The sequence below is a fragment of the Gavialis gangeticus genome, unplaced genomic scaffold, assembly GCF_001723915.1.
Source record: "Gavialis gangeticus isolate Ggan-Ray unplaced genomic scaffold, GavGan_comp1, whole genome shotgun sequence".
Classification (NCBI taxonomy): domain Eukaryota; kingdom Metazoa; phylum Chordata; order Crocodylia; family Gavialidae; genus Gavialis; species Gavialis gangeticus.
In genome coordinates, this window is record NW_017728965.1 from 172,100 (window position 1) to 189,227 (window position 17,128).

A 17,128-nucleotide genomic window follows, 5' to 3' on the forward strand; every position below is an offset into this window, starting at 1 on the left:
GAGTGTGTGTAGTTATTATTATTGCTTTGAACGGATCACAGCTGTGATCTGTACTTTTAATGTCCCCAGCACATCTCACCCAATTCTTGTCTTATGGAAAGTCTCTTGCATGGGAACAAATCTATGATCAAAGCAGCACGGAAAAGTAGGAAACACTTCAGCTTTTTGTACCATGAAATCAGTGTAACACATACAGAAGGGCAGGCTATTGCTTGGGCAGGATGGGCATCTGAAACTGCACCTTTTCAAGGGTGTTTGGATAAGTTGGGTGGAAGCGAAAATGCAGCTGAAACTGGAAATGCCACCGGAGGCTGAGGGTCTGAACAGGCAACATTAACACTGTTAAGTTACACGGGTTTTGTAAAATTAGGATCTGGAGTGAACACACAAACTGCACACAGCCACCATTTGCTTATCATTTCTACTCGTCTTTAACAAAGACATAATGACTGGTTATAATGGTATGAACATGTGTTCTAACCAGATCCTGAATTCTGAGATTTGGCGCATACAGGAGGACTCGTGTTTCGCTGGGGTGAAATTGAGACTGGGGTTAGAACCAGGAAGGCCCTCTTTGTTCAAAACTACAAAGATCCCCCATGTCTGGGTCTGGATTTCCTCTGAAGTGCTATCATCCACCCAATTCTCTAAAATGCTGGCACTGTATATCAACATCTCAAATATGTCCTAAGCAAGCCAGTTAGTGTTAGATTTACTGCCCAGATTTGCAGACTCAAAATGTTCAGAGAAACACCTGGAGCCAAAGTCAGCTTGCATTGATAGCAATATAAATCTGGAGCGACCCAACTGACTTGCAAATCAATTCCATGTAGCCCCTGCTGCTCATGATTACAGCAGAAGTGCTCTCAGTTGTACTGTTGCAACTCTTATGATTTTATTGCAATAGTTGCTGTTCTTCCTAAAGCCCCAATTTCTGAAGTAATCAGATCGTGACAGAATCCGGACTTGCATTTTTTTTAAGCAAGCTTCCAGCCCTAGTGTTTTCAATGAAAAGCTTGAAGGCTTGACACCTAAAAGCCTCAGAATAAAATCAGCTCATTTCTTAAAATAATCCCATTACTTCTAAGCCAAATCTCATACTTTTTTCTGGAACTTGGAGGTCTGAGTCACAATAGCTCAACATCTGGGATTGACAACACTGGCATTTATACCCCTGGAGGAGTTATTAAGATTTGTCCCTTCAACTTCTGAACTAAGCTAAAATTCTGAAACTCTTTGTGACTGGTACATCACAACTTCTGTACTGCATAATGCTTTCTGAAAAGCACTCTGACATTTGAGACAGCCAGAGGAGAAAGACGTTCCTCTTGGCTCATGCCCTCTAGAGGCATGAGTGTGGTGACTCAGTCATCCATATACAAGATAAGAATATTTCAGTGGTAAAGATATGCCTTCTGTTTGACAGGTGAATTGTATAGGAAACCCAGAGGAACAGAGCTTAAGTCACTTCTACATAAGATGCAGAAGTTGTTTAAAAATTTCCTCCCCCATTTTTGGGTCAAAATATTACTACTAGGATCCGCTCTGCAATTTGTTTTGTAGGGTTCCTGATTCAGTGGGATGCAAAGATTTAAGTTTAAACCCCAGGGGTGAAATCTCTGTCCCTTTTATGCCCAAGGGCATTTTTCCATTGACTTCAACCTGGCCAAGATTTCATCCCAACACCAAGGACACATTTCCAAACCACGCTTAGGAAAAAGATTCCCCTTGTCATTAAGGAACTTGCCAAGAAAATAGTCCAGCTGTCATCCTTTCCAGCATATTTTCTATTGCTATTCAATAGCTACACACAGACGCAATAAACTGAAGGGCATACATGCTTTCCCTTTACTGAGCTCCTGCCACGCAACTCTGCAGGAGCGATTTGGTTTCTTTGTCATTAAGGGAACATGTTGAGATGCTAATATGGAGGAACTGAGCTCTGAATGCCGCCCTCGTGTCTAGAATCCAAAATATTCTGATATGAAAACTGCAGGGCTGGACTGCTGAAACCATTATCTGGCTGAGAGCGAAAGTAACAGGGAGGAAGCTCTCTTCCTTACTGTTTTAAAACAGCCCTTCTCAGGGAAAAGCCTGGGCCTGCTATTCCCTGCCCCGTTCATGGCAGAGGGTGGGAGAGGGAGGGAGTGAAACCTCCACTGTGCTCCTCTTTGAGATTGCCAAATTATGTAGAAGCGGGGGGAAATGGGAAAGTAATGCACTGCCTCCCCAAAGGAGAGTGAGAGCAGAGCAGAAAGTAAGTGTTATTTCTGACTTCCTTATGGGCTGTTGCAGCTATCTGCCACCCTGGAGAGCAGGATGGAAAGCTGCTTTCACCCAGCCCACCATAAATAAATAAATAAATAAATAAGTATGTCTCCATTGATGCATGGAGACCTCACTGTCCTTTGTTCTAGCGCCTGACCCTTGCTCAAACTTCCCACTCTATCCTTGTCAACCACCAGAATAAGTTATCCTGTGGCAAAAAAAAAGCAAAAAGCTCCCCCCCTCACAAAAAAACCCAACTAGTTGGTATCACCAAGATAGTCAGAAAAGACCTGACAAGAGCTATGATAATGAAGCTTATAAAGCCAAAAAAGAAAAGGGTTTTTTTGGCTGGTATAGTTTGAACCAGTTTTCTGAACAGAAGTCAGGTAGGACTATATAACTGTGTCTATACTGCAGCTTTTGCTGGTACAACTATGTAAAATTTGCCACACCGCTACCCAGTATTTCCATGCAGAGCCACATGTTTTGTTCAAGGGGATGAGGTCTGTGACAATGCACCCTTACACCAAAAGTAATTCTCAAGAGTTAAAAGACTTAATAGTGGAAAAGTAACTGCTGGACTTTGATATGCTCATTCATACTTAGAAGGCTCTGACTTCACAGAGGCCACACTGACTTGAATTAAACACATTTTGTATTAAGCTGCTAAACTCCACAAAAAGTATATTACAATCCAGTCTTCATTGGCTGCTTTTTACTGAAAAAAGGTTTCATGACATCACTGGGTAGTTTTCATGCAACAGAAAAGACAACTTCTGGAGAACATTATGTAAGAGAAAAAAAACACAAAGTAAATGTGGAAGTTACTAATAGCAGTTATTTTATGGTTTCACAAATAAAATTTGAGGGCAACTCAAAGCAAGCCTCTGTAATGGGGAATGAGAAACCAGGCTCACCCTCCTCACCCATAAAGATTTTATGTCTCCACTCATGTTCGAACCAGGTATTAATCAATCAAGCTGGAGTCAGCTATAAACAGACAAGCCCCTTGCCTCTAGAAATCACAAAGCATTTTTCAAAGGACAGGGCTAAGCTTGCTTTACCTGCCTCTTGGGAACCCTTAAGGCTAGGAACAGACATTACACATAAACTGGTTTAAGTGATCAGAAACTGGTTTAAACCTGTAACAAAACAGATGTTCAGTGCACATAAACCTGTTTGAAAATGGCTGAAACTGGTTAGAGATAAGCCTGGTTGAATGTAGTATCAGATTTAACGGATTTGGCTCAAACCGGTTTATGCAATGTCTGTCCCAGACCCCTTGCTGAGTCCCCCAGCATCCTGGCATGTTCTCTGGGCTGGGTGAAGCTCTCTGCTCCACAGCAGGGCTGGTCTCTCCCCTCTGCTCCCGGGCCAGAGCTGCAGCAGTCTTGTAGGTACAGCAGGATCTGCTGGCTTCCCCTGCCCCCTCCCCACTCACTGCTTAAGCAGGGATCCCTTCCTCTTCTCTCCCACAGCACGGACCATAGCCAGCATGTGGTATGCTAGCTAATGCTGTGTAAGGCTCCAGCAGAGACTGCAGACACAGCAGGGTCTGCCTGGCTTCCCCCTGCCCTACACTCCCCACCGCCACTGCTCAAGCAGGACATCCCCTCCCTCCCATCTCCCACAGCACATACCCCAGGCCCATGGACCCTAGGCATGTAGTATGCTAGCTAATGCCAAAAGGTGTTTGTGTGTGTCTATCTCGAATTTCACCAAGGCAGGAAGACAAAACAGTGACTGCTTAGGGCTGTTTGGAGCTAATCAACAGGTCAACCAGTAAGCTATTTAAGAAGGGACCTCAGAGTCATAATTGACTCCAAAATGAACATGAGTCACCAATGTGATAAGGTAATAAGTAAAGCTAACTGCACTCTTTCTTGCATAAGTAGGTGCAACACAAACAGGTCTAGGGAGGCAATACTTCCCCTCTATGTAGCATTGGTCAGGCCACAATTGGAGTACTGTGTCCAGTTTTGGGCACTGCACTTCAGGAGAGAAATAGATGGCCTGGAGAGGGTTCAGAGGAGGGCCACCCATCTGGTTAAAGGCCTACAGAAAAAACCCTATGTGGTCCGATTGGGAGACCTGAACCTCTTTAGCCTCCGCAACAGGATGCTGAGAGGTGATCTTGTGGCCGCCTACAAACTCATCGGGGGGGTTGGGGGTCATCAAGAAGTGGGGAATGCAATGTTTACCAGGGCGACAATTGGGGTAACTAGAAACAATTGACACAAGTTAAAAGAGAGCAAATTCAGGCCAGACATCAGGAAAAAGTTCTTTAAAGTGCGGGTTGCCAAAATATGGAATAGGCTTCCAAGGGAGGTGGTATTGTCCCTTTCCTTGGAAATATTCAAAAGGAGATTGGACAGACACCTGGCTGAGGTCATCTGACCTCAGCGCTCTTTCCTGCCCAGGGCAGGGGGTCGGACTGGATGATCTAATAGGTCCCTTCCAGCCCTAATAACTATGAAACTATAAGTCTGAAGTAATGGAGAGACAACATTGTTTTGCTAAACGGGTAATAAAGGCTGTTATCACTATCAGCCCCCAGCTGGCTTGCTTGCTTGTCAGTTTGCTGCCGACAGTATGATGAAGCAGGGAGGGAGATTTAAAAGCTCCGTATCATCAACAGATGCATGCACTGCACAAACACTCTTGCCTCAGAGTGCTAGCCCAGGGCAGCCAGGAAAAGCCTGAGACCATGCAGGTAGACCTCCCTAATGAGAGAGTGCTGCCAGGGCCTGGCCACACCCACCTCAGCTCAGCCCTGTGGAAGTGAAAAGAGGGCTGCTCTAACACCCCCTGACTTTTAGCCTGAGCCACTGCAGGCATGTGCCTGAATTTTCTCAGTCCAGAGAGAATGTCTGTCTGGTTTCAAACCAGTTTAACCTAGCCAGGTTAGGCTAATCTGAAAAGATTGAATCAATTCAGGCTCAGGCTTTTTGAATGTCTGTCCCTAGCCCAAATGTCACATCTATATTTTCCCTTTGAAGGGCTGCATTGTTCTGAAATGGCACCCTCATACTCCACTGATCTGGACACTGATGCCCACATGGACTCAGTGAATCAGGAGCAGAGGTGCCAAGTACATGCGGGGGCCAAAGGCCCTGGCTCTCCTTGGGAAGAGGGCTGCCACCTGAAATGCATAAAACCTTCTACATGTCCTTCATACTAGTTCCCCCTGCCCTGGCATAAATAAAAGTTAGGACCTATGACCAGGAGCATGACTAATGAAAGAGATGTAGTGTAGGTTGCAAGGCAGCAGGACATGTTAACAGTGTCCTGGTTTATCAGTGCCTTAAGACTACCGTGTTTGCCCCCATTAGACAGGGTGAGCAGCATGGGCATGAAGTAGACCGGAAACAGGAGGCAGAATTAACCAGATTGTACACTTCAGAGATCATCCAGATTTCCTAGAAGCCAACAAAAAAGCATTCCTCCCAGAGACAAGCTCCCATATTCCTGTTCAGAGTAAACAGTTAATGAGTCTTCATTTCTACAACCTGTGTCAAGTTCCAGTATTTCCTTTCCAGGTTTCAGCCGAGACAAGAAGCAGGAGGAGGAACACGTGCAGAGGAGGTGAATCACAAGCAGAAATTCCATCAGGAAGTCAGCTCATCCTTGAGACTCCTAGCAGTCCCGGTAAGCACCCAAATGGCTGTACTCCTACAAACCATTCTCTAAAAGCATTAGACCCACCCACTGTAATCAGATGGGGACTGGTCAGCTTTAGTGACAGGTCATTAAAGTAACAAAAAGGTATCAGCATGGATTTGGAATTGCACAGCATTTTTCATGCACAGATCTCAAAGCATAGTAAGAAGCATGAAGCCTCTGCAAGGTTAGAAAATAGGCCCATTTTACAGATGAGGCAATTCAGCGGGAGATAGGTTAAGAAATTTGCCCAAGTTCATTTTTTAAGAAAGTGCATGGCAGAAGTGAGAATGGAAGAATTCAGCTCTCCTAACCACCAGTACCATGCTGTAGCTCTAAAAACATCCTTCCTTAAATGAGTCTTTGCATCTCTAATTATGTAAATTAAGGTACACTCCATGATTCCCTGCTAATTATACACCACTTGCATGCCTCATGTCCGTGTCAATGGAATGCTTCAGTGCTGTTGCATCACTGGCACACCAATCACAGACTAGCACAGCATGCAGAGGGACAGGAAAGGTTTTTTAAATGGTTATCAGCAGCCAACAGGACTGGCAGGAAGTAAACAAATGCAGGGAAGCCAAGGCAGAACCAACTAGTGCAACACATGAAACTGAAGTGACTGGCTGTGAGATATGTGAATGTGCATACGAGGAATCTAAAGTTACTTCCATTGAATCTGTTCAAGTAAAGCTATGCATGCATTTTCAGTGTGCTTACAATATATTCCGTGCATGCCAGCCTGGCAGCACTCTTTCCATACTTGTGGTTGGAGTCATTTTATTTCAGAATACCTTTGGAAAAATAAAAAAAAGCTGTAAGGTATGGGGTGTTAAATTGTGGAAGAAAAGAGACGACTGTCAGGGTGAGAAGACAGTCCACCAGGCCAAGGTTTACACTAAGGGAGAGAAGGCACTGAGACACTTGGCATGGGGAAAGGGCATATGAGAGTGGTGGGACCCAAGTAGATAAGGATAGCTTCTTTCCAACCACCTCCTGACGACTGAATCATAACTGGGAGGAGTAGGCTGTTCTCATGGCGTAGTTATGAGCAGGCGTCAGCCTGTGCCAAGAGCAAGGCAAGCGGTGAAAATATTTTAGGGTTTCTAAGCAGCAAAGCAATCCATTCAAAGGGCTAACTTGTCCACACTCCACCCACAAAAAGTGCCCCAGGAGAAAGCTGGGTGCATGGGAATCATGATCGACTTGTCTAGTTTTCCTTTGCAGAATCTAGGGAATGCCCAAGGCTAGGAGCTATGGCTCCATCTCCTTGGGCATTTCCAGGCTCAAACAACGGTTTGCTATGAAATGTTTTCAAGAAAGTTCTGCATAAACAATGCAGCATTTCTGCAAGCACCAACATCTTAAATGTTTTGTCTGCATAAAGTGCTGTGTCCAGTCGAATGTAGTCCCTTGAATTCAGAAAATTGATATCAAGACAAAAAAAAGTCCTGCCCAGCTATTCTGGAAACACTAGCAAAGAAACCTGAATATCCTTGACACTGAAGCAGAACAATTTCCATCCAGCATGTCCCTGAGAGCCCAAGTCCTGTAATTTGAACTCACTTGCCTGTCACCTCCCTCTGTCAAGGCCCTTAGGTCTTTCTCGCAAGGCTAAGTTTATATTCAACACAGGCCTCTACAGGCCTGCTTGTTTACAGCAAAAGCTATACCATTAAACATTACCTAAGCTTCCCCATAGGTTACGAATGTTTTTTGATTGCACTGCTGCTCCCTATTGTACCAACAAAAGCAATCCGGTATATAAGCAAACACAGCGATCCATACCCACTCACTATGGACCACGAAATACATTTATTCTATGGCTAGCTTGACAAGCCAGCATCCCAGCCAAGTCAGAGAAGTTTGTGATCTATTCTGCACCCTGTATCATAAGCAGAAACAGTCTAAAACTGCCTGGAGCAAAACAGGTCGTCACAGCAGGCCTTATATAAATCTACCCCCTCCTAACAGGACCCTCTCAGCTTAGGTGTTTTCTATTTCTTGTGGGATCCTCTCCATTCAGAGATGAATCAGATGGCTCTCTTCCTCCTGGAAGAGCTGAGACAACACAGAGCAACCTGTGGCTGATTATTACTAACTATCTAGCTGAAGCTGAGAAGAAAAGGTTTCCTTAGAAGACTGGACAGGATTAAATTGTTGCAGACTCTGATCTGGGGAGTGGAATGTGTGCTCTGGTTCTGTTTCTCTTCCACTCCCTGCAGCGATAACTGATCCAGCTACCCAGTACGAACACACCGGTTACTAAGGCAGCAAAAAGAAAGCTTCTTCCAGGCACCCGCACCCACCATCCTTCACCCTCTTACAGCATGTTGTGAGTCGGCCAAATGCCTTTCTAGTTATACTCCTGAGTTCCAGCCTTGATTTCCAGCTTACCTAGTTATGACTTGACTTGCCTGAAACAGGCAGATATCAGAAACGCAGGTGTTAAGTGCAATATGAAGTATGCCCCAGGGCAGCCTTACCACTTCATTTCCAGGACTGGCATACATGGAACAAGAGCAGGTGGACAGTACACATTTCTACAGCAGCCTAACTGAGCAATGTGCCGCATCCCAAGTAGTTCAAGCCCTTTGCTCTTGGGGCTTGGAAGGGCAGCAAGACTTCAGGGTTGATAGTGCTAGTAAGCTCCCTTCTGCTAGAAACTTAGCTTTCCTCCAGTTCTAGAGAACTTACCTGGCCACTTAAAGAGATTTCCTGCTGCTTGCAAAGCCACATCTTGTAGAAATGTGATTTTTCTAATAAATGCGAGTTCTAGGAATTTTTGAAAGCTCACTTCACCAGTACAGGCCTAACCAGAAAAGTAGCGACTGATATTCAGTAGAGAGTGCCTGGAGTGCTGTCCACACATTCTCAACACAACACTGGTATTTTCCAGTGACAAATACCATTTTTTTTAAAGTAATCTTTTTATGGAAAATAATCTGATGTAATTAAACTGACTTTAGGAAGACAGCTCAGCTCCAGGATGGATTCAAAGACAACACCATGCAGCAAGAGCCCAGTGATTAGCGTGCCCATCTGGGATGCTGGATACAAAGCCCACAGTCTAGCCCCTGCTCTGAATGAGGCAGGCCAGAGAGACCTGAACCTGCAACTCCTACATCCCAGACTTGACTCTGGCCCAAGGCAGAATAAAAACAAGTGCCAAAGTCATGCAATTTTTCATGGAACAGGATTCTTGTTTTCTGGCCAACTCCAAGAGCCACAGAATTCCCATCAACTCCAACTGGGTGTGCAAACTCACGGCATATCTGAAAACCAGGCCCCAGAGTTTCATTCCTGCCTCTGCTGCTAATCTGCTTTGTGAAACCAGGCAGGTCACTTCCCCTCATTTCACCTGAGTTTCCCCATCTGCAAAGTAGAAGATAATTATGTTTATTTGCCTTTGGAAAAGGCTCTGTGGTCCATGGATGAAAACCCCCATACAAATTCATCTGTGGAGGGGCTTATGATAAAAAACAGGTAGGAAAGTTCTGTCTGGATTGAGACGTGCCAGTGGTTTTTCCATGAGATAAGTTACTCCGTCCTGCATTTCTATTTAGCTTTTTTTTTTCTTCTAACAAAGGGGGCAAACAGGTTTTGAGAAGACATATTATGTGATTTTAAAATAACACAGAAGCCACATAAAGATAGGCAGACTAACCTTAGGAAACTTCCCTTATAAGGGATCAAAGATACAGAGACAGGTTTCCTAGCCCTAAAGCAAATGAATCAACAAGAGCAGCTCTATTTGGGCAATGACTGTTGGGGATGAAATAAGACTTGTGTATAATGCAGTCTCTTGAACCCTTTTTGGGTATGTTTAGGGCATCTTGGCAACCAGCATTCCAACATAATGACACCCAAGGCAGCCTGTCCTCTCAGGGACTCTCCTTCTGAAATCTTTTACTCAAATGCTTTCCCAATAATGGCAGACATCTCCCAAGTTAAAATTAGAAAGATCCTGCACCCATTGACATTTATGTAGCAGCAAAAGCTAAAATAGATAGTGATAGTTAATTTAGAATCTGGAATTTAGTTAATCTACAACATAAGTAATAGTTATATTCCCACTCAAGAATTCAATGGGAGAACATCAAAAAAGCTATAGAAAGGAGATCATGTTCCATTTCGTCCTGTCAATGTTTAGGGTAATTTCCATAAGATTCTGTTAAATCTTTCTTTTAAAATTTCTACAGAACCCTCTTGGTGTCTTGCTTCTTATAGAATATATAGCTTTTCCACAAGGAAAGCAATGGAGACTAGACCATTCAAGGGTAATATTTAATTTTCTAGAATATCAAAACTGAAATTTAGGTAACGATTTGGAAGCCATGCAAAATCAGTTTGAAAACACATTTTCAATAGGGCTGTGCAAAACGGCACTGTTCCATTTTGACTTCTGTTTCAACGGAACAGCATTTCAATTTGAATTTTGTTTCAATTCAAAACTGCTGTTCCGTTTCGTTTTGTCGAAACAGTTTTGCTGTTTTGACATCTCGCCCATAGGAGATCATGGGGAAGCTCAAAACAGCCTATAACTTTGTCATTTCTGGCCTGATTTGAATGAAACTTGCAGAATTGGTAGCCCCTTCTGAGGGCATGAAGCCTGCCAGGTTTCAAGGAGATAGGTACAGAGGTTTGGGGGAGATTTCACCTCAAAGTCTTGAAAGCAAAAAACTCGAGTCACATGTATGTGTTAAGCCACAGTGGGGTCAAAACTCCAGGTATGCTAGCCCCTGCTGAGACCATCAAGCCTGCCAGCTGTCAAGGAGATCAGTGCAGGGGGAGTCTGGGTTCTGGGGCCCTGCACCTCTAGCTGCTGACAGGCAAACCAGGAACACAGCCCAATAAGTGACCCCAAGCAAAAAGCAGGGCAGTTCAAACAATGCTGCCCTTTATGCAGTTTTTTCCATCCCTTCCCCAAAGCACTGGGATTGGAAGAGACCTCAGGGAAGGATGCCAGTCACTGGCCAGGTACACAGTCAATAATGAGAGCTAGAGCTGTGTGAAATTTCGCTGGCCATTTTGTTTCAACATTGTTTCAACTCATTTCAAGCTCAAAACAGTGAAATCAAATGAAATGAAGGGCTTTGAAACAGCCTCAAAACAAAACGAGGCTAGTTGAAACATTTCAAAACTTTCAAAATGTTTTGAAGCAGCCAGCAGCTAGGTGGTACGAGACAGGGGAGAACCAGGGCTGTGCTCCCAGCAGCTCCAGGCTCAGCCAGGCAGGGAGCACAGTCCTGGCTCTCCCCTCCTCCCATGGCTGGGGTGGGAAGCTGATCACAGCACAGGGGAAGCCGATCATAGCACCCCTCCCCAGCGCTGCAATCCGGCTGGTGAAAGGGACTGAGCCAGATTGTTCAGTTTCCCTCCTCAGCCCTACAATTGGGTGGGAAAGGCAACTCAGCCCAGCTGGGCTGAATTTCCAACCCCAGCATGACCATCGCGCTGGGGAAATGAACTCAGCCCAGCTGAACTTCAGCCCAGTTGAAACAAACTCAGCCCAACAGCTGGGCTGAATTCATTTCCCCAGCACGATGGTTGCGCTGGGGTTGGGAACTCAGCCCAGCTGGGCTGACTGCCCATCCCCCTGCCCGATCTAGCACTGGGGAGGGGAACTGAGCATTCAGGTTCAGTTCCCTTCCCCAGTCCCAGACGGCAGCACCAGCTTCCCACCATCATCTGGCAGGCAGATCAGGGGCCCTCAGCCCCAGGAAGACTGACACAGCCCCAGCAGCCCTCCTGGGGTTGGGCCCCAATCTGCCTGCCAGATGAGAGAGGCTGTTTCGAGCTTCCCCATTGTAGCGAATGGGTGAAACATCAAAACAGTGTCAAAACAGCCTCACTGTTTCAATGAAGCCAAACGGAAGAGCTGTTTCGACTCAAAATGAAATTCAAAACAAAACGCCGTTCCGTCAAAACTCTAGTCGAAACGGAACAGTGCTGTTTCGCACAGCCCTAATGAGAGCACTCCTTCCCCCTCCCTCTCTTTACTTTAGTTTCTGTTTCCCTGCAGGCAAGCCCAGCTTGAGCTTTGAAACTCAAAACTTATCAAAATTTTCAAAACGTTTCAACTTGCCTTGTTGCATTTTGACGCTGTTTCAAAGTTCTCTGTTTCATTTTGATTTTGCAGTTTTAAGTTCGAAACAAGTTGAAACAGCGTCAAAACGAAACTGCCAGCAAAATTTTGAACAGCCCTAATTTTCAATACTTTATTGCACACTAACAGAACAATACTCTGCAAAGGCGGGAGAACAGCATTTTGCAAGTTTGTTTCATGTTTTTTGTTTTGGTTTGTTTGGTTTTGTTTTAATTAATTGCAGTTTGCAATCACCCAGTAAGAACTAGTCATGGCAAATCAGTTGGATTCTTCACAGTAAGTACCACACTTCAAAATTCTTGTTTAACCCTTTTGAGGCAAAAATTGGGCTACCCAGAAAGTTTTAGCCTGTTGATGATGGTTATGATGATTGAACTGGTTTGGACAGGAACTAGTTTAACAGCTAGAACTCAAAAACTGTTATCCACTTTTCATTTAAATGTGTTTTACATATCACCAGACAGGGGAAGAAAAGCACTGTGGTATACTAGTCAGTAATTTATAAAGTATTCAGGATCTTATTTTTCTGGAGGGCAATTCATTGCTATTAAATAATGATTTTCTGTAGATTAAACTTCAGTGACTGATGTATTGAACTTACAATTTTAGAAGTTAACAACCAAAAAAAAAAATCAATTCATACATGCCCGCTTTGCTCTTGGATCCTAAAGACTAGAATAAATATAACCATGACCATAATCTTCCAGGATTTAAGTGGTTTGCTCTTTTTCCCTTTTGCTATAGTAATATGTTAGACTCTTGTGCTGCTTTATGAGGTCTCTTAAATTAAAGTTCATTTCTTAAAAGTTATACCATAACATTTTGGAACCATTCATCATTTTAGCATTTGCAAATAGCAAACAATTAGTAACACTTTGGTTTTTAAAAAAAAAAACTGTACTCATTCCTTAGTTTTTTAAAAAAAGGTCACATTTGACAACAAAATAAAGAAAAGATAAAATAGTATTTTTATGATGGTTTAAGTTACATGCCATTCACGTCAATGGCAGCCATTCTATTTATGGCTGTGGGGTTTTTATTAAGCCCTTTCAAAAGCTCAACTCCTATTTACAAAATTTACAGCAACAAAATAAGGGGCCAGATATCCATTAGGTCTCAATACACTGGATGCACATGAAATATTCAGCTTTTGAAAAGTGGCATAATAGAAGCTGCTGCCTGGTGACAATATTGGAAAAACTGTACCCAATATGAGTGCTGAGCAAGTGAAAACGTAAAGCTTTTAGCTCCTCTGAGAATCTAGTCTTGAAATAAACTGAGTTTGACTATCTAGGCTATAAACACATATGCAGACACAACTACACCTCTCTGTCTAGAGCTGCGCCTGCCCTGTGGACAAGATTTCTATCTAACAAAGGATTTCAACATTTGACTTTGCTTTCAATCATGTGAACCTTGACAATTTGGGGATTATTTGCTAATGAAAATGGGGGGAAACAAATCATTTAGATACAAATTTTTACAAGGCCAAGACGGAGTGAAACATGTTGTGTTACACACCCCAATATACATTTTTTTTTAACTGTAATAAACCTTTTATTCTGACATCAGAATTTCAGAATTGTTTTTTGACAACTTGTGGACAGAAGTTTGGTGAAACAAATACTATTTTGGGAAGGGTTTGGATTTTCATACAGCTGCCATTTCCAGCTGTAAGTAATGGTAAGGGCACAAATATCTCCCTACCTTTGGAGAAATTGTTATAAAAAGCAGGAGCTTTTGCTTCACTTACCAATAGGCATGACTAGAAAGAAAGGAAGCCAGCACAGTACGAAGCATCCCACCACTATCCCCAGTGTCTTGGCCGCTTTCTTCTCCCTGGAGAACTTAAGGAGACGCACAGAAAAGTGGTGTTTCATCTTGGAACAGGATGGGGTCCCACTCACTTCCGGGGTGTTTCTACGATGTATTCGGAGAGTCACTTCTTCAGAATGAGATTTCTCAGTCTTCAAGCCAGAAGTCAGGCCTTTGCTTTCCCTTTTGGCCACCACATATACTCGGCAATACATCACCAAGATGATGGTCAGTGGGAGGTAGAAGGAGCCAAGAGCAGAGAACAGCACATAGCCAGGCTCTTCAGTGATTTGACAGATGGTCTCATCTTCTGGAGCTGGTTGCTTCCAGCCAAAGAGAGGTCCAATGGATATCACGACAGACAACGCCCAAATACACAGCAAAGCCATGAGTCCCCTCTTTTCTGTCATTATACTTGGATATCTCAGTGGGTAACTCACCCCAATGTACCTGTCTATAGAGATGATACACAGACTCATGATGGAAGCAGTGCAGCATAAGACATCAACAGCTGCCCAGATGTTGCAAAAGATCCTCCCAAAGACCCAGTAACCCAAAATCTCAAAAGTAGCTGAAAAGGGCAGGACAGTGGAAGTCAAGAGAAGGTCAGCCACAGCCAGGTTAATTATATAGTAATGAGTTACACTCTGAAGGTGCCTATGACAGGCTACTGATAATATAACTAGAATATTACCCAAGACACCAAAAATAATCAGCCCTCCCAAAATAACCCCTAATAATATCGCTTTAGAAATGTTCACTGTGCCCACAGCATAGGTGCAGTTTGAACAGTTAGAGGAGTTTCCAGGGAGGAAAACCATTGTTGCTCACTGATAATGTTCATCTGACTCCTATGTGCCTTACTCTCCTTTCAGGTGCTAGAAGTGCCAAGATCAGCTTTTTCTGAAGATTTTGTGGGCAGTATTTGCCAACTCTTTTAGGAAACCCATTTATACTAATGTTGTAGAAACAGAAATGGAACATAGAAACACATTAGAAAACTTGCATTTTTCTCTAAGTTTCTACTGTTCTCTGCATTTCTGGCAGCTAGTTAGCAACAGAGCAACTGTTCTGAAGACTTTCTAAGACTGGCTTCCTTTGCATTCTTCCTGGGATGCGAAAATCTCCACTGTGCAGGGTATAGTGGGGGCAGAGATGATGGCATTTCTCCTATTTTGGGGATAATTCTAAGAGAAGTAATTGAGTTGTAGTGCTAAAATCATTCCTGCTTTATGGAGAAAGGTTCAGTTTGCTGGAGTGATGGGATAATGAAAAAGATCCAGGTATCTTAATTTAGATTTCTCCCCAAAGATAGTGATGCTTTTAACTGCTGTGCTCTGTGTCCAAATTCTGTTTCACACTTGGCTTTGCAGAAAGCTTGACAAAAGACGGCAATGATGCTCCATCAACTCAGTTATGCTCCTCTAACTAAAGGATGCTAAATCTACAGTAGGCTTCAGGGTCTCGATGTACTGATCAAAGTCTTTGCAATCGTCGGAAAAGTTCAGCTCTACACACCTGGTCTCCTGGGTTAAGGATCCAGATTTATAAACACCAACTTGTTGTAGGCTCAGAAGGGGAGAGTAAGGTTTCCCTTTCCAGAGTCTTTGACGCCGTGCTCTTCCCCGACATGATGCCTATAGGAGGCAAAGAGACGTGGAAAATGTGACTCTCAGAACCTGGAGTAATATTTTCCTAGGTCAGAGCATTTTTCAGAGCCTGAAAATCTATTTTTATGCTGCTTCCCCGTCCCATTCCCTTCCAGCCTGTAGAAACCACTACTAGTTGATGTTGCTCCAGAAAACAAACAACAAATGCACATTTTGTTACTTAATCAACAACCCTGACCTCTCCCCAAATGAAGAGAGACAATATTACAAGCTGAGTGGAAGCTTGTTTTCCACTGACCTTGGGCTAAATCAAATCAAACCCGATTGGTAATTTTCTTACACAGACCATGGGATAAAAATCAGGACTGCAACCTGACTGTGAACAAAATCTGCAAGTCAAGAATCCTCTCACTGTAATATAAGTGACAACCTCAGAGGTCCAACAACTTCTCACTAGGCTGGACAAACAGCACATCTTAGAAAGCTATCCAGATATAAGCCATTTTTACCTGCTGCAGAAAAATATATTTTTACTAAATGGCATAAAATTTCAGAATATCTGGCAGCCAAACTCAGTGTCCTCTGACTAAATATGGAAAAGGTATATCTCATGGAAATGTAAGTTAAAGCTAGGCATTAGAAGCAAAAAAAAGCCATGAAATAAAGCTACAAGGGCCTGCTGATTACGTCTTATAAAAATGAAGTCCAAATGTCCTATCTGAGGCCACTACTCAGACATTTGAAAAGCCACAACTAACAACACAGATCTGAGCTCCCAAATAAGATGGCTTTCAGTTCATTCTTATTAACAAAAAAAAAATCCACTCTCTTAATAGATTATGGAAGGAAAAAAATATTCCACTGCCACAAATCACCATATATCTGTGTAATTTTAATTACCATCCCTGTATAAAAGTAAAATTCTCATTTTAAAACCTGTTGATACCCAAATTAATATGCAAGGAGGATGAACAGGTGAAAAGGTGTCCTTTCCTTTAAAGGAACTTGCCTTCCTTCCAGTGCTAGGAAATTGGAGCTTTACATTTTGTCACAGGAGAGAACAAGACTAGGAGACACTCCAAGGAAAAGGCAGGTTTTAATGAGCACATCAATTAAAAATTCAGCCCCCATCTGCAGGTTATTGAAATTATGGTTGTTATTATTGTAAAGCAGAGGGTGGAACAGGAACTTAAATGATCCAACTTCATTTCTAAGTGCATGAAACAAAACTTCTCACCGAGTCAGGGAAAAGGTAATGTAGGAAAAAAGGTGAGGGAGGTGGGAAGTACAGGGAGTATGGGATATTCAAAATGAATAAACACCTAACAACCAATCTGCTGGGAAAATCAGAACCAGAGTGAGACCCTATTCCGCATCCCTGCCTCTGCCCCTCGTCCACACTCACCTCCTGAGTCTCGGGAAGGCTGCACAGCTCCTCTGGCTGAGCATGTGGAAGGGAGATTCAAAGCCAGTCCACAGCACAGCAAAGCACAGCAAGCTCCTCTCTCCATGCAGGAACAGGACTCTCTGCCTGAAAATTCATTGCCTTTCACCACTTCTTTACCCACTAATATTTTGATGACTCACAATTGCACAAATTCCCTGTATCCCAATGGCTGTGAGGGGCTTGGTGCCAGCTTCCCTGAGCCCACCCCCCGCCCCC

At 43.4% G+C, this 17,128-nt stretch overlaps 1 protein-coding gene across 1 annotated transcript in view; it reads right to left on the reverse strand.

The window, feature by feature from the left end:
• The window catches only part of ADRA1A (adrenoceptor alpha 1A), a 30,817-nt gene extending 15,330 nt beyond the window's left edge, over positions 1–15,487 (reverse strand). The window contains exon 1 of the mRNA XM_019503969.1: positions 13,794–15,487. Coding sequence (XP_019359514.1) covers positions 13,794–14,676 — 883 coding nt within the window. The 5' untranslated portion in view covers positions 14,677–15,487. The remainder of the gene's footprint in view (positions 1–13,793) is intronic.
• Positions 15,488–17,128: the final 1,641 nt, after the last annotated feature.